We start from the raw sequence: 23,632 nt of genomic DNA, 5'->3' as shown, positions 1-23,632 counted from the left end.
CCCACACCCCCTGCCCATGCAAAGCTGGTGGCTCCCCTTCCTGTCCCTACACACAGGGCCAGGCAGGCAGAGCCCACGAGGACCCTGCCCTGACTTCCCGTGAGCCAAAGCCACGTGAACCAGGATGGCGGTGGAGGCACTCACGCTGCCCTTGGAGATGTAGTTCGAGTCCCGCATGATGTCACGAGCCAGGCCAAAGTCGCAGATCTTGACCAGCTTGCCCTCACAGATGAGCACGTTCCTGGCTGCCAGGTCTCGGTGGACGCACTGGGGTCAGAGGGAATGGGAGCTGAGACTGTGGGGCAATTGTGGGGAAAGGCTTCCAGGTCAAGGCTTTATGAAAAATACATGGCTGGTCAGGTATGAGGGGCCACCAGGTGTGGGGCATTGGCCATCTTCAGCCACCAGAGGGACGCTGTACGGGTCACGTACCTGGAGGACTCTGGCTGGTCGGGGGACCCCCCTCCCCAGGACCCCACTCTGCTCACTGTGACTACACATACATTCTTGGAGGCCAGAAACTCCATGCCATTGGCCACCTGGTAGCTGAAGCCCACAAGATCCGTGTAGCTAAGCACTGGGGACTCGTTGATCAAAGTCACCCGGCAAGTCCTCTCAGGAGCTAGAGAAGAGCAGAAGGACATCTTGAGTCTCCCCAGGGCCGCAGAACCCTGGCCTCTGGCTCGTAGAGGCTGGATGGCCCAGAGAGGAGACTCCTGATCCTCTAAGGCTTCCCCAAAAGGAAAACAATTTCCAAATATCTTAAATTCTCCAACTTCCAGAAAAAACTTTTGGCATTAGCCCTGGGCCACTTTTGCTCAGCCTGGCCTGCCTGCTCCTCAGGGCACTAGTCAGCCTGGGGCCTGCTCTGAGCAGACCACTCTTTCCTGAGGCCCCAGCAGGTCAGGCTTCCCCTCCAATCCAAGCTCCTCTCCTCCCTGAAGGCTGTGTGCACATTTCTTGACCCAAAAACAGGGGTTGATATTGGGGTTCCACCACACAGCAGCTTTGGGCAGGTGGCAGGCCTCAGTTTCTGCATCTATGAAATGGGCACAAGGCCACCTTCTTGGCAGGGTTGTTGCCAGACTGGGTGGAGGAAAGGGTTTGGAAAGAATGTATGACAACACAGGTGTGAGGACCCTGTGTGCACCCACCAGAGGGGACGTAGTTATCATAAGGAGCCATGTAGTTGGAGGACTCGATGTCTGCGTATTTGACATCTCCTTTCATGTCCAGCATGGGCACATAGTCCACCGACTCGTCCTTGCTCATGTCCATGTAGCCACCATCGCTCTCCCCAGGCAGTGACACGTGGCTGGGGGCAGAGGAGCATCACAGAGACAGTAGCACAGGCTCTCCCCGTTCATCCCCCTCCTGCCCCTTTGCTCAACACTGGGGGCCAGAAAGGCCCCATCACTTATGCATTTCTTCTCTCCCTCACTCAAGCATCCTCCACTCACAATCTGTCACAATACGAACGACCATGTAGTGAGCCCTTCCAGCCAACCTCAGACCCATCCTGAGCTGGGCACTGGGGCTGCCAAGATGACAATAAGATCTAGGTTGTGTCCTCAGAGAACTCATGCCCAGGGCGATTCCAGTACCCAAAGACAAGGGTCACAGGAAGGACACTGTCCAGCCATGAGGCCCTGCAAGTGGGCAGTGAATCACCTTAATGCCTCTGCCTACAGCATCAGCTCCCCAGAGAGCTGTGGGACGAAGTACACATGTATCTCTAGGGGGAGAAAAAACACTGGAAGGAAACCAATCAAAATGTTGAAGAGAACATGGATGAATTTTAACATCTTTTAATGCTATTCTTAACTGACTCTTGCCTCTGAAATAGACTAGTATTGCTTTTGCAATGAGCAAGAAAGAAAAGAAATGTCATTTTTGGACAAGCAGAGGAAAGAGTATAGCTACCCTGGAGGCACTGGAGAGACTGCTGTGTGGAGGAGGGGGAAGGCTGCAGCAAGGGAGGAGCAGAGTGGAGCTACAGTGAGGGTCAACCGGGAGCAGGAGGGCCCCAGGTGCTTCCCGTTGATGGAGAGACCATGATGCGTGTTTGGTGAGAGGTCGAAGGGGATCACATCTGCAGAGTGCTCAGTACAGGGCCTGGCACACCTCCTACAACCAGCAGGTGGCAGCTACCATCATCACCACTGTTATTATCATGCCCACCTCTAGGGTGGCTGAGGGGGCCAGGCTGCAGGCTGGCTCTAGGAGCGGCTCTGCCCACCCTGGCCTCAACTTCCTGTCCTGGACAAGGAGGGGTAAGCAGGTGTTCCTCAGGGCTCCCCACCAACTCAGGCCCCAGCCTCCCTGCGGTACCTAGGCAAAGGGAGCCCGACAGGCAGGGCGTTGCTGTAGAGCTCGGCGCTGGGCGGGCGGCGCTTGTCCGAGCAGCGCTGCAGGAAGGTGTGCTTGTTGCGGTGCAGGTAGTCCACCAGGTCGCCATAACGGCAGTACTCGGTGATGATGTAGATGGGCCCTGCAGAAGGACAGGCTCAGGAAGAGTCTCAGGGCAGGGGGTGGGGCTGGGGTCAGGCTTCTGGTCAGAGCCATGAGGCTAACGACAGGCTGCATGTGGAACAGCAAACAGGCTCAGGCCCCAGGCAAACCTGGATTTTCCTGGCTGTGAGCAAGGCAGTCTCCCTGAGCCTTACTATCCTCATCTGTCAAATGGGGCTAGTAATACCCACCCCAAAGTACCTCATGAGTATTCATGAAATAATGCCTTTGGTTAGCTCAGCTCAGTGCTTGGCAAACTGCAAGCATAGGGCTAGCTGTTGTTGATGAAGCTGAAATTTGAGCCCAGGATATAAAGCAAAGGCAACTGATTATTACCAGGTTACTGTTTAAATTCAAGCACAATGCATTGACTTGGCAGTTTGAAGATACTGGTGGAATCAAACATTTTGAAATGTGTGACCACTGCAGGCAAAAATTGGTCTACGCACATAGTGTACTTCTGTATTTTGTTTTGGTTGCACAATACTGAGGAAAATCCCAAATCTCACAATAAGCAGCTGAAAGTAGTGATAACTTTTTTTTTGTGGCCTAATGTGTAATCAGAGTTTCAAATAAACACACTCAGCTGGAGAGACCTTACTTATTCTACTATCCGAGTGAAAGCAGCTCTCAGTGAGCAAGCCGGTTGGTGGTCTCCAGAGGAAGGGCTCATTTCAGTGTCTCATGAGCTGTTACTTATTACCCTTTTTAAAATCGACTGTGACAAGTTTTGAACATCAGAGGGCTCCTTGATTTGGAAACTGCTAGGAATGGTGACCTGGAGAGTGCTTTGGTCTTGGAGGTGATGTGGTTTTGTGACTTGTTAATCCGACACACGTCTGGCTCTGTGAAGTGAGGGCACTGGACTGGGAAGGCATGGACCCTCCAGTGAGAGTGTCCTGTTGTCCTTGGACTGAGGAGGGGGCAGGGAGGGGCCAGGCCTTGGCCACTGGCACTTTCCCAGAATCCTCTGGGAGGGGGTTGTACCTCCTTTAGTGCAGGCCCCCAGCAGGTTCACCACGTTCAGGTGGGGCCCAAGGTGACTCATGATCTTCAGCTCCGACATGAGGGCTTGCTTCTCACTGCTGCGGGCTGTGGCTGAGGGAGAGAGAGGACCTCAGGCCTGGCCCAGTCACGGAGGCCTCACTGGAGCCTATTCTGGCTCCTCTGCCCCAGTCTGTGCTATTAGACCCAGGTGGTCAAGGGTGGTGAGGACCCACGGGCAGGAGAAAGGAAAAAGGGTGGGCGGGGAGGCTCTTGGAGGAGGGGGCAGGGTGAGGAAGCCTCTTTCCCAAAGGAGAATCGGGAGTGCTGCTGGCTGTGGTATGCCTGTACTTCTGTGCCCTGAGAATCAGCACAAGGCCTGCTCTGGGAGTGCCTGAATGAGCGGGGAGGTGGGGGTGAGGGGAGGGAGGGGCGGGCTCCCAGGACTCACATTTCAGCATCTTCACGGCCACTTTCATGGTAGCCTGAGAATGGCTCAGGCCGTGAGCTGTGGCCTCCACCACCTGCCCGAAGGCCCCGGAGCCCAGCGTGCGTCCTGGGAAAGAGATGATCTCTTAGCTGCTGACTCACGAAGAATCTCAACATGCATGCTCTCTGAGGTCAGGTTAGACATCCCTCAAGCCACCCTGGACGTAGGTGTTTCTCCCATGAAGGCTCCTAAAATCACAGTGCTTTGTGGTCCTTCCTGGTCTCACCTAAGTCCTGCCTGCTTTCTGGTCCCTCTTTAGTCCCTGGAAAACCTCTCCTCGAGAGGGGAGCACAAGTTCTCCGTACCCTCTCAGCCTCTCCAGCTGCACTAAGCACAGGCCTGGCACTTCCTCTTTCTCCACAAAGGGGTTTCATCTCACAGCATCTCTGGATCATAGAACATAAAGGCTAGAGGGTCTCAAGGGGGATCATCTTACCCTCATTGTACAGAGGCTAGGGCCTGAGGGCCACAGAAGGCAAGACATCAGCCCTAGGTCTCAAGCCAATCATGGCAAGGCTGGGCCCAGATGTCAGACAGTGTTCCCACCCGCCTCAAGGCCCCAGACTGCCACTTGAGGCCTCCTTGGACTGACCGAGCACAAGCTGGTCCCGTGGCAGCTCCCAGGTGGAGTCGTAGGGCAGCTGCATAGGGTCCACATAGATGTACTCATGGCCATCAGAGCTCACAGATTCAATCACTTTCCATCGGATTTCATAGCGTGGCTTCTGCAGGATCAAGATCAGGGATGGATCATCAGAGGCGGACCACTAGGTCCAGCTCCTTATGAAACAGATGAGGCAAGAAAAACTGAAGCCCAGAAAAGATTATCTGAAGTCATACAGTAGATCTGAAGTCATACAGCAAGTTATCAATAGAGCCAAGGCCTCTATGGGCTCCATGGGAACAGATGTAAGGAGGAGGTGGCAGAGAAGCAGCTGACAGCTGAGCCACAGGCTTATCAGGACCTCCTCACCAGCTTCTCCCAGAACCTCAGTTGCTCCTCCAATGGGAATAGAGGAGCACGTAGCCTTGGAAAGTGACATGAGGCAGGGAGACTCCACTGGATGTGGATGGCCCCTCCCCATGCCGGGTCAGTCACAGTGGGAATCTCAGAAAGATTTAACCTTAGAATGTTGAAATCATAGGCTGCTGGAATCACAGGATTGGCATCTTAGAATGACAGAATCGAGTGCAGCAATCCTGCGGTAGAATCATGGAATGGTGAAATGGCAGTACAGACCACTGAAATGACAGATTAGCAGCATTAGAATGCCTTTCACTAGAATCCTAGTGTGGGTGAGAGTTGGAAGAATGCTGGAACCCAGGCAGTCCACCTTGAAGGTCTCGTGCCCTGTGGCTAGGATGGACAGACATGATGCCCGAGCAGGATGCTGGGTGGGGAGTAGGGTGCGCTGCAGATTTGGAGCACTCCAGATGGTCTGGACCAAGCCCATGTTGGTCCAGGCTGCTGCGGTTGGAGGAAGCTCAGACACCCTGCATTACTTTACATCATTTTATCCCCTGAGCTCCACGCTGGGCCCCAGACATGGCCAGATCCTGCAGCACTAGAGGATGGCAGAGGTCCATGTGAAAAAATGGTGTGCCACTCTGAACCCATTAGGCAAAGGTGGGGCTTACCTTCTGCCAGAGCATGATGAGGATAATGAGGGAGATGATCGTGAGGACCACCAAGGCCAGGATGGCTGAGATCACCACCACCTTGAAGGGCAGGGCTGGACGCAGAGATGAGAGATGCTTATGAACAAACAGGACATTTGGCAGCTCCCCTCCCTGCAATCTACCTCTGGTACCACAAAACCTCTCTGCCCATCCTGCCCAGAATGGAACCAGCTCCATCCCCGCTTTGGCCTATGATGTCAGACCTCCAGCCTTTCCCTTCTGGGCCACACCTCCAGCCTCACCCTAAATACTCCCTGCCCTACAGTAACTCCCCCTGGATCACCACTGGCCTCCATATCCCCTCAGCCCTTTCCAAGGTCAGTCTGGCCTGTCTGCCGCAGGTCCAGATTGAAGACAAGCTCCTGAGAGCAGGGCTGTGGTTTACCTTTCCTCTGAATCTAGGCCCTCATGGGGGCTTGGCACAGCTAGGACAGAGGCCGATGGATACAATAACTGAACTCCCATAGCCTGAGGCATACAGACTCCACAAAAGAGCCTGTTTCCCCTCCCCTACCCCCACCCGCCATGATGGCAATCATAAAGCAGAATGAGGAAGGGGCCAGGCAACAGGGATAACCATACAGGGCCAACTCTGGGCCCCCCAAGCCCTGAGTCTCCTCTACCCTCAAAGCCTCAGCCTCTTTGCTGCACATACCCACTTCTTCCCACTCCCTCCTCATTCAGCCAGACCCTCATCACCCCTGTCCTGCCCCTCTGGCCACCCATGACTTTCCTTGGAAACTCCCTCCCTCCTCCCCTGTCCCCCACAGGCCCTTTTCTGCTCCCTAGAGAGCTCTAGGGAGCTTACATCTTCTGAGCAAAAAGAGGGGACTTCACCCAGCCATGACAGTTCCCTGCAGGGTGGTACATGGCTTCCCCCAACTTGCTCAGAGTTGGTCGGTAGGTGCCCACTTGCTCAGGAATATGAAGGTATGTATAGGAGTGTAGATGAGATAAGGCATTAAAACCACCACCCACCCCACCACAGGGCAGGGGAAGGCAGGCCTGTGTGAAGAAGCATCTGCTTATACAAGCCCAAATACCTACCTAAGTGCCGGCATAAGTGTGTCCAAAACACCTTGTACAACCTGCACAGCTCTGCTCACACTGGCTTCTGGCTTCTCCTGTAGTCCCTTTCCCTTTCCCTCCTCCCCCACCCCCTAAATACATACAAACTCTGTTCTCCAACCACTTTGATTTCTTTAATTGCTCTGAATTCACTTTGCCTCTGGGCTTTTAAACAGGCTGTTCCCTCTGACTGGAGCACCATTCCTCACTAGGCTAATTCCTAGTTCTCTTTCAGATATTGGCCTAAAGCTTCATTTCACCAGGATACTTTTCTGAATCCTATAGTTGGGGATGGAGCTCCTTCTCCCTCTAGGCTTTCCCCCCAGAAGCCGACCCTCACAGTGAGGTTGCCTAGTTCCTCGTCTGTGTCCTTTCTGGACCATGGGCACTAGGAGGACAGGCAGGGCTGGGCTTTCTCCAGAGAGAAGCTGAGACCCTGTGACTATTTGCTGGATGAGGAAACAGGTGCATAAATGAAGTTTATGCATACAGGTCCATGTACGCACTGGGACTGGCGGGTAGCAAAAGCATCTGGGCACCGTAGTGACTGTTCACATGGGTGAGAATTATGCATGGATGTGTACCTACTACCAGACATGCACGGCACAGCAAGCATATACGTGGGGGATTGGGTTGCACACTTTTACCGAAAGGTGTGCTGCATCTCCATGCATAATGCCAGTTTGCACGCTGCACAGGGGTTGTACATGCACTGTTTGCACACTTATATGGGGATTGTGTACCACATATACACACCTACAGACATACACTTGTGGGTTTACATATCTGCCCAGGGATTGGGATGCTCATGTATGTGGTTTACAAACATATACTTACTGGGTTTACACCCACAAATATGCTTGTGTACATGCTTACAGACACATGCTCAAGCTTTATGCATGTATATGAGGATGAGACATTCTTCACTACCTGCTTTACAAATCTACACTTGGAGGGTTTACGCCAATGTCCAAGGATCAGGCATGCTCAAGTATACATATATACAATGTACATACATAAGGAGATAGAGTTGTTCATAGTCATGGTTTACACACATACACTCGTGGATGTACACACGTGTGCCAATATTGTGCTGTTGTGTAAGCGCATAGGAACATACACTCGCAGCGCTCCTGAGTGCCCTGGCCCCGCCAACTCTGGCCTGCCATGGGCATACAGACACAGATCCAAGTACAGCAGGGTGGAGGTGGAGGTGAGGGGTCGTCAAGGGGCCACAGAGGATGGAGGACTCACAGTGTGGCACCACGGTGACCTCCTGCACGTCGTAGCCCAGCAGGTTGTGCAGCGTGCAGCGCACGGACAGCGGCTGATCCACATGGCGCAGGCGCAGTGTGCTCACCACCTCGAACTCCTGCTCCTCCGCCCAGTATGTCACATTCGTCTCTAGCTGGCTCTCCTCCTCGGAACTGTTCCCCAGCGGCGTGGGCGGCAGCTCCCGCGGACACCTGCCGAGAACCTGCCAGGTTCACTTCCAGTCCCTTCCCACCCTACACGGGTGGGAAAACTGAGGCCATAAGCAGGCAGCGCCACTGTGTGGTGGTGGAAGGAAGCCGGGCCTGTCTAGTTCCTTTTTCCCACTGCCTGCTCCTTAGTGGGTTCCTCATGTGATCTCTCGACTGACCAGCAGGGGCGCTCCTACCCTAGACTTGGGAACCCTGGATTGCAAAATCCGCTCCCTTCGTTTGACCCTTAGGGTCAAGGCAAGGAAAAGCGACAGTTTAGGTCATGCAGAGCATCTCCAACAAGCCACGTCTTCTAGACTATGGCTCTAGCCTGGAACAGTGTTCCCAGAGGAAGGTTCCAGACTAGACGATTTTCACTGAGTCCATCTAGTTAGCTGTGGGTACCCTGGGAAACTGAGGCTTGGGGGTCTGCTCACCTTTTGAGGTCACTGCAGGTAGACCAGGTGAGGTGTGGCTGGGGCATGCCCCGGCCGCGACAACGAACTGTCTGCTCCCCATTGGCAGGGTGGCTCTCGCTCAGCTCCAGCACACGGACAGGCACTGCATGGAGAGGGAGCAGGCAGAGAGGTGGAGAGGTCAGAATAGACAGTCAATGAGCAAGGCCCTCTGACTGGGTCCAGAGTCTCCCTTGGGAGAGGGGGAGAGGGACTGCAGACTGCAGGTGAGCGTTAAATACCAGGACTCACGTGTGAAAACTGACAGATTCCCCTTCTGGGTACTTCAAAGGGAATGCCTGTGGGGTGCTAGTCTGTCTTTAACACCTAAGATTTTCTAATCTTCCCTTTTAACAAAGAGAGGGCAAGCCTCGGATCAGAGTCCTAGACCAGCAAGAACATGGAGCCAAGATTTAATAGCATTTTTTTTTGTTTTGTTTTCTCAGAGTTTATTTTAGTGGTTGCTTTATATTTATGACATGTGATGCTGATTTTCCATCTACAATGGAGAGGTTCAATTTTCAGTCAAAATAAATTTATTTTTAGGAAGTTAGTCCACAGAACATTAAGTCATTATCGTGTCATTTCTCTGCTCAAAACCCTGCAGTGGCTTTTCATTTCAGTCACGGTAAAAGCCAAAGTCCATAGTCTAGCCCATGAGGGCCTAGACTATCAATCCTCCCATGGGCCCCCAACTGCCAACCTCAGCTCTGATCTCATCTCCCACCGTTCAAGGTCATCTCTGACCTCATCTGCACCGTTTATCTTTCACTCTGTTCTGGCCATACAAGCCTTTCAATGTTGCCTTCGTACTGCCTGGTGTGCCCTTTCCCCAAATAGCCACTTGGCTAATGCCCTCACCTTCTCCAAGTCTTCACACAAATGTCATCTCCATGCAGTCAACCCTGATCATGCTATTAAAACTGTAGCTCTCCTCACTCCCCAGTCCATAGGACTCTATCCTCCTTACCTAGCTTTTATTGTTTTCTTTCACAGCACTTGTTTGTACCTGGCTTGCTGGTTTTCTCCCCCACTCCTGAATGTTTTTCTTCCTCCCACTAAGATGCAAGCTCTACCACGGCAGGGCCTCAAGAACCTTGAATGGACTGGCATAGTGTAGCTGCTCAATAAACATCTAATTAGTAGTATAGTGTACGTGGTGCGTGAGAAGGAAAAATCATGGCACTGGGACATGAATGCCTGAGGTTCTGCAAACACCAGTCTAGTGCAATGACTTCCATGCACTGGGTAAAGCTGGGGAAACTGAAGCCCAAAGAGGGGATGTGCATACAGCAGTGGTCAGTGTTGCAGCCTGGTCTAGAATCCAGCCCTCTGAGTCCTGGACTCCGTCTTCTGCTCCTCCTCTGGGTGGATGGCCAGTGTAGGAATGGAGAGAGAATAGAGGTGGGAGGGTCAGGGGAAGGAAAGCAGGGGGGAAGGCTCCTCACCATTGACCTGCAGCTGGAAGGAGAGCTGGGCTTCAGCATCCTCATGGAAGGCCCGCATGGTGTAGTAGCCAGCCTCAGCCACCTTTACCCGCACCAGTGTCAGCTCTGACACATACCTGAGGAGGACAGGCCAGGGGACCAGCTGTCAGAGCTGGGAGAACTCTTGCAAGCCCCCACCTTTCTTGTAAAGATAAGAAAAACAAGGTCCAGGGAGTAGAAGGGGATTGCCAAGGTCACATGGCTGTCGGTAGCAGTGCCAGGACTTCTGGATCCCCACCCATAGGCAGCTCCAGTGAGCCAAGAGGGAGGGTTAGGAGGACTGGGGTGGAGGGCATGGTGGAGGGGAAGCACTGTGTCTGTTCGGCCACATTTCATCCCTTTCAGAAAGGCCTGAACTGCCTTATTCTAACATACAGCACCTCAGGTCAGCCTGCTAATCTCCAGCCTCAGGGCCACATTCTTGGATAGGTGGCAGTGGCCTGCCTGGCCCTCTTCCCTAGTCATCTGTCTTTTTCTCCAGGGCTGCTTCCTGCTGGCTCCACCCATCACAAGGACAACTAAACATCTGGGTGGTCATCTGACCAGCATCTGTTTTCCCCTCTAGAGAGGAAACTCTAGGAAGGATGGAACTGTCTGGTTCTCTTCTAGGCAGTGCCCCCAGTGCCTGGCACAGTGGCCTGGCAGGGTGCCTGTCACGTAGTAGGCTCTCAGGAAAGATGGGCCTCGATAGGTCTTAAGGCTGTGGGCTGCCTAGCAGCTGCAGAGAACAACAACTATTATAATAGAGTGGACAGGTGGCTGCTCACCGAGTCTCAGACACATTGCGTGTGGACAGCACGATCTCGCCGGCGCTAGAGTCACCCAGGGTTCGGTTGTCCTTGAACCACATGACAGTGGGCGGCGGGTAAGCCTCAAACACCACCTGCAGTGTCCGGCTGCGGTGGAGCTCGGCGAATTGCACAGGGTCCAGCTCTCCCAGCAGCCGCACATAGCCGTTCTCTGCAAGGGGCAGCCGTCGGGGGTGGGGCTGTGTCCTGAGCCAATGGGGCAGCACCTCCTGGGGGCGGGGCTCCTGGGGTGGGCCATCAGCTGTACACCCAAGGAGCCCAGCATACTGGAGGCGGGGCTTCAGGCTTTAGGAACTGAACCTGACCTTGGGGGTTCAGGTTGGGACTGGGATGGACTGGAGCAGGAACCAAATTTGAGTCTGATATTGGTTTGGGGGCAGGGTTCAAGATCGGGACTAGAGTTGCAGTGCTCTTTAGGTGTGCGTGCTTGTGGCTGAGATGAGTTATAGCCTGCTTCAGTTTGGGGATGGGGCGGCCTGGGCCTGGAATGGCAGTGAAAGTGAAAGAGAAGTCGCTCAGTCATGCCTGACTCTTTGAGACCCCGTGGACTGCAGCCTACCAGGCTCCTCTGTCCATGGGATGCTCCAGGCAAGAATACTGGAGTGGGTTGCCATTTCCTTCTCCAGGGGATCTTCCCGACCCAGGGATCGAACCCAGATCTCCCGCATCGCAGGCAGACGATTTAACTTCTGAGCCACCAGGGAAGCAGTAGGGAGTTAGAAATCGGGTTGATGCTAAGGTTCTGGCTAGCTGGGAAGTCTAGGTTGGGATTAGGACTGGATTTGGAGCTGATACTGTGCTTTGGTTGGGTTGATCCTGGAAATGGGGCTTTGGTTGGCACTGAGGCTTGAGCTGGATTAGAACATGGCTGACAGTACCCCCAGGGCTGTGACAAGGTCTGGGTCCAGTTCAGAATGAAGGCTGGGGATAAGCTCAAGTCACTCACCGACCACGGTGACATTGATAGCCTTTTCATCACGATGGTCGCTCACACTTTCTGACACATTGCAGATGTAGGTCCCTGAGTCTCCCAGCTCAGCACTGGGGATGTGCAGGATAGAACGTATGTGGGGCATTTCAAAGAGGAAGTCAGTCACTGGCTCCACCAGGCGCCCACTCTGTAGGGACAGTTGGGGCAAGCACCCCGCATCAGAAAAGGTCTAGGAAGTCAGGCTATAAGCTGAAATATCCATCCCTGCCTGACCCTTCCTCTAACTTGTGGCCTGGCATTACCTCCATGCGTGGGTATGTCCACTCGAAGTTGACCACCTCATTCCCGGTCACAATGCACATGATGGTGATATTCTCCCCTTGGCGGACCACAGTCTGCACTGCATTCACTGAGACATTGATGGATGACACTGGTGGAAAGAGAGTGGCTTAGGGCTGAGGAAGTCACAAACATCAGCTTAGGGATGGGGACAGGGTCCACAGAGGGAGGGCATGACTGGTGTGTGGAAGATTCATTCTTTCAACAAATATTTATTAAATACCTACTATATGCCAAGTACTATTCTAGGCACTAGGGCTTTAGCAGGAAATACAACAGACAAAATTCCTGTCCTCATGAAACTGGCATTCTAAAATGTTTTGAAATCAAAGTACTCTCTGGGCACCTAAGTACAAAAGAAACTTACTGAGCACAACCAGGTACTCTCTATCATTTATTTAATCTTCACAATAATCCCCCTAGATAAATGGTCTGTATTATCCCTATTTTACAGAGGAAGAAGCCGACTTTGAGAGATTATTTGCTTGTGTGAAGTCACTCAGATGGGAAGTGGCAGAGCTGAGATTCAAATCCCACTGGTTGAAAGCCTATGCCTTTGCCTACCACAGTATATACAGCCCAGCTCCACCACTAATGCTTCCCATGACCTTCAGCATACTTTATCCTCTTTCTGAGCCTCAGTTTTCTCATCTGTAAAATAGGGTAACATACCTGCCTTCCATAGCTGTAGTGAGAATCCAGTGAAAATGGAATTGCACACTTGATAATCTGAAAAGGTCTTTCCCTCTGTGGAGGGTCAGACTTGCCTTGGCTGAGCACCAGGCCAGAAAGGGGGCTCACCCTGGAGGCTGTAGACATGGTAGGCGTCGGAATCCACCTCCCTGTCCCCGATGGTGGTTTTGCAGATGTAGGTCTTGTCCTCAAAGGTACCAGAGAAGCCACGTTGAGGGTCATAGGCTATGGGCAGAGGGACATCCACCTTCTTCTCATGCAGCATCACCACCAGCCTCGGATCCGTCACTCGGCATGGAATTGTGGTCTCAGTTATTTCCGTGAGAAAGATGAATAGCTCCTCAGGGTCGACAGGGAGGAAGCCCACAGAAGGATCTGCCAGAGGCAGGGCCAAGAATGTGAGTCAGAGGAGCTGGGTTTCTGGCTCTTCCCTGATTTGCTCTGTCACCTTGAACAAGTCTCTTCCCTCTCTGCCCCTCAGTCTACCTTCTACAGAAGAAGCATGCTCTCAGAGGTCCCTTCTAGCCTTAGCATTTGATATGGACAGCATCAGTCTGAGAAAGAAGGTAAGTCACAAGCTGAAGGACAGCTGGTGACCTGGAGCTTGGCAAATGGGGAAGATGGGATGTGGAGGCCAAGGGGGTACACATTGGAACCAGCTGAGAATGCAGCATTCTTGGGAACCAGGAATGGGGTGGGCTGGCAGACAGCAGACAAACATCCAGAACCAGGGGTGGGAGTGGACATACTCCTGGACTGAGCCAGGCTGGATTCCCTGATTCATCTGCGTTTCTGAGATGGCTGTGTTTCACCATCTCAGTAAAGCGCTCTCTCAGCTCCTCCGATGCCTGCAGCTGAGAAGGGCAGTAGAGGAGTAGTGCACTGGCCAGGGGTCCTCACCTGGCACAAAGATGTAGAGCCGTTTTCGCTCACTGGCCTCCAGCCCATGGGAGCCTTTGTAGCCACAGAAGTATTCTCCTGTGTCTAGTCCAGTGACGTTGACCAGTGTCAGCACGCTGGAGAATGTGCCGTCCGGGGTCTCGGTCATTTCCTGTGGGGGTTTCTGGGACATCCGTTCCCACACCACTGGAGCTGGGCCCGAGCAGGTCAGAACAAATGTGCTGGAGAGGTTGAGGACAAGTTCTGGCCCCGGGGGTATGATGACCAGGCCCCCAGAGGCCCGTGGTCCCAGCAGAAACAGCAGGAGCAGCAATAGCACCTGGCCTTTGGGAGAGGAGGCATCAGACGTCAGGGCACAAGAGCAATAGCACCTCTTTCCACAGCTGACCGTGAGGAGCACACCTCCCTAATCCACAGAAAACAGAGACTGGAACCCCTGGCTCCGAGACCTGCCTGCTCAGGGTCTAGTCCCCAGGGACTCCTGGCCTCTTGCTCTCAGTGCCTAGAGACCCCCAGCCATGCAGTCCTTTTGCAGTGCGGCATTCAGGCTGCAGGCATGTTCTCTCAAAGACATCAGGAAATCCTTGGGAAGCAATTCCCAGGCCCGCAGTTCCTGCATTACTTCCCAGGTCACTTTCTGAGCCTCTTCCCTGCAGCTGCCCCAGCTGCCCAGGTTGTACCCAAAGCCCAGAGATGGCCCTGCTTAGGGAGGTGGTGGCCAACATAGTCCAGAGTGGGCCAGGTCAGGTCAGGAAAGAGACTGAGGTCCCTGGAGGCTGAAGGGTGCTGGGGATGTCGAGTGATTGGTTTTCTCTCTGCCTGCTGATGCCCTGGGGAAGGATGCTGTAGGCCTTGCGCCCAGCCTCAGCAGCTGAAAACCCTGGAGGTGAAAATAAGCACCTGTTTAGATGGATGGGTGCTCAGCCAGTGGGTCAGTCATCCTTGGGTGAACCTTTGGTTGGTCACTGATTGCCTGGTCAGCATTGATTGCTTGAAAAAGCCCACCCAGACTTGGGAGCTCACAGCCAATGAGGGGTCCATGAATAGGAGGGGAGTCCCTCACCAGAACCAGACTGGCCAGACTGATATCAGTAAGTGCTGATAAGAGATGGGAGACCAGAGTGACTGTTAGGGAAGAGGGTGGGGACAGTTGGTGAGGGGACATGTGGTATGGAGGCCCAAACCAAGGATTTGAGCTGATGGCTCTGAACAGGCAGAGGTCCACTGAAGTTTCTGAGCTGAGGGGTGGACAGTGGAAGGAGGCCTCCACTGAGACCCACTAGAAAGGCAGGGAACCAAAGCTCAAGAGCAGAGCAGCGTCCCTCGGCTCCCAGGTCCTGGTGCTAGCATAAACCACCCTGCCAGCTTCAGGGTCCTACCTAGAGGTTCCCCAGGGCCCTCTATCCCTGCCCAAGCCTACCTACCTTTGAGGACAGCAGCTCGCAGGGCGCTCGGAAGCCGCATGGTATCCTGCAAAGTTACATAAGAGTCAGGGCTCAGAGTAGCCAGAGGCAGTGCCACAGCCCATCTCTGCCCTGGTCCTGTAGAGTAAGACCCAGCTTGAGCCACCCAGCCCCTGGATCCATCAGGCTAAAGTCAAAGACTACCCATACCCCACACCAAGAGGGCACTCATGCCCAAGGGGCTCCTTCCCCTGAATTGGGCCAAGTCTTGGGGTGCCTGGACCTTGCTTTGACTCTGCCTCTACTTCTCTGATGGCCTTGACTGAACCCCCCACTTCTCCTTGGGTACGTATGGTGGGGGTGGGGTCTCGGCCTGGATAGTGTTCAGGGGCCCACCGGCTCTAACAGCCTGTCCTCCCGGTGACAGTTCCAATACCAGGCTCTTATCTGCCAGGACAAATATTTAGGAAAGTGTGATGAAAGGCCTGAGGGAGAGGGCGGGGGTAAGCCAGAACCCAAAGAACTCCCACAGTTGCACAAGCACAACAGGAAATGGAGGCGGCTATGGGAAGGGAAGCGGGGGAGAGGGGCTGTGGAATGTGGGGGGGCATCCCCCATGCCTGGCCCCCTTAACTCAGCCCCAAGCTGCACAGGGAGGCCCAGGGGGAGGGGCCAAGGGCTGGACCCAGAGGAGGCCTCGCCACACAGCACGGCATCCTTGCAAACTACTGAATCCAAGACCCCTCACCCCTACCTTCAGTGTTCAGATGGGGAAACTGAGGCTTTAAGAGGGGAAGAAGTTTGCCCAGGGTTACATGGCAGAGCTTGTTTTGGAGAGAGACAAAGTGACTGGAACGATAGGGGTAGAAAGACAAAGACTCAGAGATACAGACAGGAATCACCCAGTGATGGAGGCAGAAAGAGAAGCAGGGACACAGAGGGAGACAGATCGGACTACATGGGTCTTCACCCTCTCCCTGCCCTTGGCAGCCCCATCCGAGGATCCAAAATAACCAGCAATACCCAGGTTTGCAAAGTTCTGACCGCAGTATCGACAGGAAGGAGGCCAGGAGTGGGTGGGGGTCCTAGGGCAAGAAATGTGGGAGAGACCAGGTGATAAGGAGACAAGAAGGCCTGGTGCGTTCCCTGAGTGGCTGCCCAGCCTGGCCTGGCTCCTAAGCCCATGCCAGATTGCTCCCACTCCACCCTCATCTCATCCCTTTTAGTTTGCAATCCAGGGCTAGGATCTGACTTTGAGCCCCAGCAGGGTTACCTCCTGCACCATCACATTTCAGTGGCCTCTGTCTTCAGCTCTCAAAAAAAAAAAGGATGATGGCAAGTGGCTCACTTGCAGGGCTGTGTTTACACATTCACCATGGGACACAGGCAAGGGCCTGGACTGGGGACCGCTGGTCTCAGCTCTCTGCTCAGCACCCTAAGAACTCCATGAATAAATCTGCTCTCCTCTTCCTCTTTCTCCCCGTCCCTTCAGACCAGCCTGCCTGAAAGCCCCCTCCCCTCTCACAAATGCTTTAGACTCAAAGCCCAGCCATGCTGAGGCTGCATCCCCAGTGCCCCCCGCCCACCCCTCCTGCTGCAGCCCTCCAGCTGGTTGCCAGACCTCTTCCGGCAGGACGAAGCAGCGCCACAGTGGAGCCAGCAGCCCCCACAGAGGCCTATCTGCCCCTTAGTGGGTGCCTCTCTGGATCCCCCCTTCCTGCTAGAGATCTCAGCCAAAGAAAATCATTAGCAGTGGAGGCTGGGGGAAGGGGTCATTTCAGCCTCCTTGCCCAGCCCCTCCCCACCTCCCTGGCTGGCCACACTGTTTATTATTCTAAAGGAGGAATTTGGTCAGCTTGCCTGGAGATGGGAGGTCATGACAACTAGGACTGGCCTGGCTCTGGAAGGCTGTGTGCTAGGCCCCTGGGTGAGCAGCCCCTGACCCTGGCTCCTCTCTGCTAAACCTGGGGCTCAGGGGTATTAGAGTCCCGGAGGCTCTGAGCTGGGAGGGGCCTTCTTGAACAGACAGTCACGGCCCAGACACATCCAAAAGGCAGAATCAGGCTGCAGAGGAAGGATGGGATGGGCAAAGGAGCTCAGGGAGAGTGGAGACACCTTAGCGAGAGTATAAATAACCAGGGATCTTGAACTGGCTTCTCCCTCCATGAAATGAGCATTTCACATGGGACTTCAGACCTACCATGAGACTGAGTCTCCAGCCCTTTCTGGCAGTCTGTTTCCCCTTCCATACAGGGATAGGTTTGGATGGATCATCTCAGAGAGCCAGCCTTGCTCTAACACTGCCAGAGAGAAGGTTCTAGTCACTATTATTCCTGCCAGGGTGGCCTGGGGACATGGGGTTGTTGATGAGAGGAAAGGCAACATTCCTGAGGCTGGAGCAAAATGAGCATCCATAACCCATTTTCGTTCCATGGATTCAATTCCCTAACCGTCTGGTCCCAGATTTGCTGTGTGTACTTTGACAGAGTCTTTCCCTCTCTGGGCTTCTGTTTTTCAGGTGACTTCCAGACAGATAAACACGTAATATGGGCCCCTGGAGGTGACAGGGGAGGTGTGGCATGGGCAACAAGCTGGTGGATGGGGAAGAACCGGACTGGGGACTGGGACCCAACCTCCTGGGCCATCTTGGATGACTCTTGACACCTCCAGGTGTCTACCCAATGCCTATAGACTTCTGTGCTTCCCAGAGGTTGTATGTCTCCAGCCAACCCCAGAAAGGCCCAAGTGGCTGATACAGGGGAAGAGGGCTTGCCTGTGGCCACTTCTCTTCTTCAGTGGCAGGACTGCTTTCAAGGGAGGAGCCGCCCGGGACAAAGTGGGTGTCATAGGGAGGAGGGACCCCTTCCTACCACACTCTCCTGCCTCAGAAGGCCCTTGGAGCAGAGAGGGAGGGGACTCTCAGGGATCTCCCCTTTGTTTGTGAGGTGAGTGCTGTGTGGGACGCTCTCATGATTCTTCCTATTTTGGCTCAGTTGGGGGTACAGAGATCCACCCAGAGATGGGATAATTGCCCAGCTCCTCACAGTGAGTCAGAGGTACCCCCTCAGTCCAGGGTATGACCTCAAGTCCAGAGGAAAAAGTGTGCTTGAGGATTCCTCCTAAGAGCCTCAGCCTTGCTCATACAAGCCTCCACTCCTTTCCCACCGCCTTAATCTAAATAAATCCAGTCCATCTTGGCCACATCCGCTAGCAGCAGCTTCCCTCCCTCGGGGTCCCAAGGCTCCCACGACACAGGCAGGCTGGGGAGGGGGGCCTGCACGGCTGCCAGTGGGGGAGGCTCACACACGGAGAGCACGTGCACACGGCACAGGCTGCTGCCTCCGCGCTCACTCACACACTGCTCTGAAACACACCCGTGTGCAGCGGGCACTGTGTGTGCCCAGCCCGCACGCCGGCACCAGACATGCGCACACCCACACATGCAGGCATGCGGCTCCACTGCGCCTGCATCACCACCTCGGGGCTCTCCCACGTGCCCATGTGAGGTGCACACATGCAGGCTAAATCACACGTGTACTTAGCACAAGCAAAGCTATACACATACAACACGCATAGAGCATGTGCCCATGGGACCCCAAACTCACCTGAACACACAGGCACGTGTGGGCACAGACAAGCCACAAGTCAACGTGCGCTGTGCACTTACTGCGCCAGGTACTATCCTGAGCACTTGACATAGACTGACTCACTTGCTCCTCAGACAACACTATGAGGTAGACAGATACAAGGATCACTCTGTTTTAGATGGGGAAACTGAGGCAGGGAGTGCTTATTTACTTGCCTAAGAGCACAGAGCAGAGATTGAGCCAAGGCAGAAGGCTCTGCCACCACTACTGTGTTTACTGGGTTTGGCTGTTCCCATGTCTGCAGGGACTGATAGAAACAGACAGGACTGAGACTTATCCAGCCCAGAATGACAGGACGTGGTGACTGGATGCAGAGGGGCTGGAGAAAGAGGTATCCTAAATGAGCCCCACTCCTATTTCTGGCTTGGAGTACTTAGGGGGCAGGAATGTGTCTGTGTTGGAGGCACAATATCTTTTTCTGAGATGAGGATGAGGCAGAACAGAAGGAGAGGGAGCTGGCCCTGAGCTGGTTTTAGGATTTGGAGGGGATGTGGGTACCTGAAGGGACAGGGGGACACTCAGTCTGGAGGCAAGGATCAAGTGAGATGGGGATGGGAGGAAGCCCTGCTTCACAGAGGAGGGGTGCTTGAGGCCTGCAGTCTCGGGCCAGGGATGCTCTGAATAAACAAGATGCCAGAGGGAGGGGGAGGCCTGGCCTTAGGGTCATGGGGTTAGAGTCTTGGAATGTCAGAGCTCTGAGGCCCTCAGGGACCATCTATCTGATCCAACCCTCTTCCTGTGCATCCCTGTGCAGATGGGAAAACTGAGGCTTGGAGAAGGACAGGGACCAGTGTCAGGGTTTTGACCTAGCAGGCCAGGTTCAGTGGGCCAATGGGGCACTGTAGTTCAACTGACTGGGCAGCCCCTGCCTCCAGCCCTGGCTTTGATGTGAGGCTGGTGGTTCAAGGCCCAGGGTTTGAACAACAGTTGCTATCCACTCCCTCCTGACAGGATATTGCCCCCGCCCACCACACACAGACCTTTATATCCCTTTCCCGGCCTTGTCCCAGCCAGACAGGGATTAGAACCAGACTCAGAGGAGGCGACTTGCTAAGTTGCTGTCAGAAGTGGGATGCAGACTCCAGTCTCCTGCCTGGTGGTCTGGTCCTCCCTCCTATACACCACGGCCACTTCACAGCCCCAGACACAAACTTCAGGGGCAGATCCCCAGCTGAGAGGAGGGGATATGGGTCCTAGCCCAGCTCTGTCACCTGCTTGTACAGTCCTGCTCTTCTCTGAGCCTCAGTTTCCCCATCTGTACATGGGGTGGGCAGGGCTGTCCTGAGAACACTGCTGGGGCTGACATGGGTGACTCTCGGGACCCTGCTCTGGAAGTAGCCGTGCTGAGTTGAAATGCTGGGATGGGGGTGGGGTGGTGGGGAGGGGCCCTGGCCAGGATGTCATGACTCAGCTCAAAGAAGGCAGCCAGCTCCAGGCCTGGGAGTGTGTGGGGGCAAGAGGGATCTGGAGCCAAAGCCTGAGTCCTCCCTCCAGCAGTTGGGGGAGTATGGGAGTGATGGCAGAGGGTGTGGCTCTGTGGGCTCACCCCAAGTGGGCTGAGCTGTAGGTGCCATCTGGAAGCATGGGTAGCCAGGAAGGAGAGCAGGGTCCGCTGGGCTGGGAGATAGTCATGGGCAGGGGTCAGAAAGCTAGAACTGAGCAGAGGTTGTGGAGCTTTCACCTGCCCCTCTCAGTCCAACGCCCCTTCTGCTGCTGAAGGTCAGCGTTCCACCCTACACACTGAACCTCCCCACAAACTTCAGGATCATGTGGAGACCAGAGAGGGTGAGCAGCCTGACCTGAGCCACACAGTGATGCCACACAATCACCCAGGCCCAGTTCTCTGCCATGCTGCTTCTAGACCCAGAGGACCTTTCTGTTTTCCAGGTATCTATGAGGTCCTCCAAACAAAGCAGCAGAAATCAGCTAAGTTGGGGCCTAGAATGGGATCCAGCTGTTCTGGAAGTCCACGTGGGGTGAAAGAACAGTGCCAGTTCCATGGAACATCACTCTGATGGCCCTACCCCACCCTCTCCAGCACAAGCTTGGTGACCTCTGGCTACGCCTTGGTACCACATGCTCCCATACCGCCTCTAGTCTAAGCCTTCCTGTCTGTCCTCATCCCCTGACCAGAGGAACCTTCCTGAAATCCCCACCCAACCATGTCCTTCCCTGATGCCTCCACAGCTCTCCATCCCCTCTACATAAAAGCTGGCTTCTTAGCCCAGCCTGTAAGAACCTTCACGCCCTGCCCTGCTGACAGACAGTCCATCACCACAGAAGGGGCAGGATGCTGTCCTTCCAGCTCCCTGGGGGCCCAAGCAAGGCCCCCACGCTCTTGTCACTCACTCTGTTCTTCGCTCCCCAGGAGGCCTCCCCAGGGACACAGTGGAAAGAAATGACCTCTTTTCTGGAAGTTCACAATAAAACGAAACATCTGTCTGGATTGGAGCCAGGCTGATAAAACATGGACTGATCCTTCCCAGTCCGAGCCCCTTCTCCTGCCACACACCCCTCACCCGCCGCAGAGTAGCAGCAGGCGCTTGGAGGTAGGGGGAGCAGCCTTAGTTACTTGGAACAGTTCGTGGGAAAGCGCTCAGTGTGTGCCTTGCGGCCACTGGGGGCCCAGGGGAGGGGGTCTGGGTCCCCACACAGGCTGGGAACTGGTCTGAGAAGGAGGTCAGAGAGGGAGGGAGGCCTGCCACATACCCTTGTCCACCCGCCCGCCAAGCAAACGCTTCCTGCCTCCTCCGGCGCCTCACTGGCCTCCCTGCTCGTCCCCACGGCCACCCCCTGGGCCATTGTGGCCTGGCTCTGCCCAGGCCCAGTGGATCCCTGGACTAGAGTCCTCTGGATCCCAGCTGGGCCTCAATGCCCCCCTCAAAAAGGAACAAGGACTTAGAAGACCTTGAAAATAAGAATAGCTAACTGTGATTTAGTTCTTATCACCCAATGCATGGGCCAGGCCCTTAATGTGAATGGTCTCAGAACAATCCATGACACTGGTGTTGCATCTGCATTTTATAGATAAGGAGAACAAGGAACAGAGAGGGCAAATCGTTGCCCAAGGTCACAGAGTTCACCAGTGGTAGAGCCCGTGCTCGATCTCTGGTGGACTGATCCCAGAGCACACAGGCTCAACACCCGTGGGACAGCCTTTCTAAGGCAGGAGGCAAAGACGTCAAGCTTGTGCCTAACACACAGTATGAGTTCAATAAAGGAGTCATCAGGCTTGTTTGTTCACCCTCTGTTTTCTAACCTCTCCCCTCTTTAGCTGGGTGAAACTGAAGTTGGTGGAACAAAGAGGCAGTCACATCATTTTTCACAGAACTCTATATTCTTAGGTGTGAGATGGGCTATAAGCCCTCCTACCTCACCTCCCCTCCAGCCTCTCTGCAACTGTCGAGCCTCCCAACTGCACACCTCCCATGATAGGGATCTCGCCACCTCACCGTGGCCCATTCCACTCTGAACAGCTCAGGTTCCTCAGGGGTCAGGCTGTTTGGAAACTTATTACGTGTGCTCCGTCTGTCTCTTTATATCCCCTGCCCTTTAGTCCTGCTTCCATTTGCCACCGTCAATGACCCCCTGTCCCCACAAGCAGGGCATCTCTTTTCCCGTTCATTTTTCTGATGCTCCACAATGTGGAAACAAACAAAAGCCCTTACTAATTCAGAGCCAAGCACTCTGCTAAATGACATGACCTGGGAATTTGGTTTCATCCTCACAACAATCCTGTGAGAAGAGTACAATCATTATTCCTATTCATAGAGGAAAAAAACTAAGTCTCAGAGAGGTGTGGCAACTTGCTCAAGGACACACAGCAAATTAATAAAAGCCAATGATAAGCTGAGAGTCAAACTCAGGCCCATCTGACTGACTCCAAACATGTATTCTTAACTGCTACATTGGACTGCCTAGCTTCTACCCAGAAACAGGTTTGTTCCCAGAGAAGCATGACCACATGGGTTCACCCTAACGGGGTCAAACTCTCTCAGGTATTTAGGGTCCTCAGAGGTCAGAGTCCTGAGCAGGGGATCTACTCCAGCTCACCCAGGAATTTGGAAGTTAAGCAAGGCGGGATCTCAGAACCTTTCTGGGACATCACTGCAGAACCTGGGGGTCAGCATCTACACTGAGGAGAGGAGTCTTTGCTGAGGACAGCAGGGCTCTGGTCTACCACAAGCCCTGTCCCAAAGGCCTCAGACAGAGCATCCTGGCAATCGGGCTAGGTGCAATGCTATGCTGCAGTCAGGGTCCAGACTTACCCCTGCTGGGGCCCCAGTACCCCCTTTCCACTGTTCAGAGGGCCCAGGGGCCCCTGCAGCTGCAGAGTTCTAGGCCTCCACCATCCTTCGGCTGTCCTCCCTGCAACCCCACCCCCACCGCCCCCCAGAGCCTCATCTCCGGCCGGTGCCATGGCAACAGAGAGCGCCAGGCCCTGGCAGCCAAAGGAGCCCCCGAGAGGGGTCCCGGGCTCAGACTGGGGAGGGGGGTGCGGCAGGCGCAGACAAGCAAACCTTCTGTTCCCCTGGCTGCTGCCAGCCCGGGATCAGCCCCGGGCTGGGGTGGGGGCCGCACAGAGAATGGGTTCTCAGAGCCAAGTGGGCAGGGGGCAGGCGGGCCTCGGCCGTGTGGACTGACCCACCAGCACGCGGCCTTCCCCCAGCAGCCCAGAGTCTGCACGTCGGGTGGGGCAGCTAGCTAACAAGAATCTGCCATTAACTGATGCCAATTACAGAGCATTGAGATTCCCCTCATAGCCCTCTTGC

General features: G+C 54.4%; 1 protein-coding gene across 2 annotated transcripts in view; it reads right to left on the bottom strand.

The window, feature by feature from the left end:
- PDGFRB (platelet derived growth factor receptor beta) overlaps positions 1-23,632 on the bottom strand; it is a 37,726-nt gene that overhangs the window by 6,291 nt on the left and 7,803 nt on the right. For both annotated transcript variants that reach the window (XM_018050163.1, XM_018050162.1), the window contains exons 2-18: positions 15,235-15,280; positions 13,811-14,134; positions 13,019-13,285; positions 12,181-12,308; positions 11,894-12,065; positions 10,906-11,098; positions 10,100-10,215; positions 8,634-8,757; positions 7,988-8,199; positions 5,624-5,718; positions 4,578-4,710; positions 3,947-4,051; positions 3,499-3,609; positions 2,332-2,491; positions 1,155-1,315; positions 504-622; positions 145-267 (exon numbers count right to left, since the gene is read on the bottom strand). In XM_018050163.1, coding sequence (XP_017905652.1) covers positions 145-267; positions 504-622; positions 1,155-1,315; positions 2,332-2,491; positions 3,499-3,609; positions 3,947-4,051; positions 4,578-4,710; positions 5,624-5,718; positions 7,988-8,199; positions 8,634-8,757; positions 10,100-10,215; positions 10,906-11,098; positions 11,894-12,065; positions 12,181-12,308; positions 13,019-13,285; positions 13,811-14,134; positions 15,235-15,274 — 2,583 coding nt within the window. In that variant the 5' untranslated portion in view covers positions 15,275-15,280. The remainder of the gene's footprint in view (positions 1-144; positions 268-503; positions 623-1,154; positions 1,316-2,331; positions 2,492-3,498; positions 3,610-3,946; positions 4,052-4,577; positions 4,711-5,623; positions 5,719-7,987; positions 8,200-8,633; positions 8,758-10,099; positions 10,216-10,905; positions 11,099-11,893; positions 12,066-12,180; positions 12,309-13,018; positions 13,286-13,810; positions 14,135-15,234; positions 15,281-23,632) is intronic.

This window comes from Capra hircus, chromosome 7 (assembly GCF_001704415.2).
Source record: "Capra hircus breed San Clemente chromosome 7, ASM170441v1, whole genome shotgun sequence".
NCBI classification, from domain to species: Eukaryota; Metazoa; Chordata; class Mammalia; order Artiodactyla; family Bovidae; genus Capra; species Capra hircus.
Note: the sequence above shows the minus strand (reverse complement) of the source record. Positions and strands in the feature narration are given on the sequence as shown.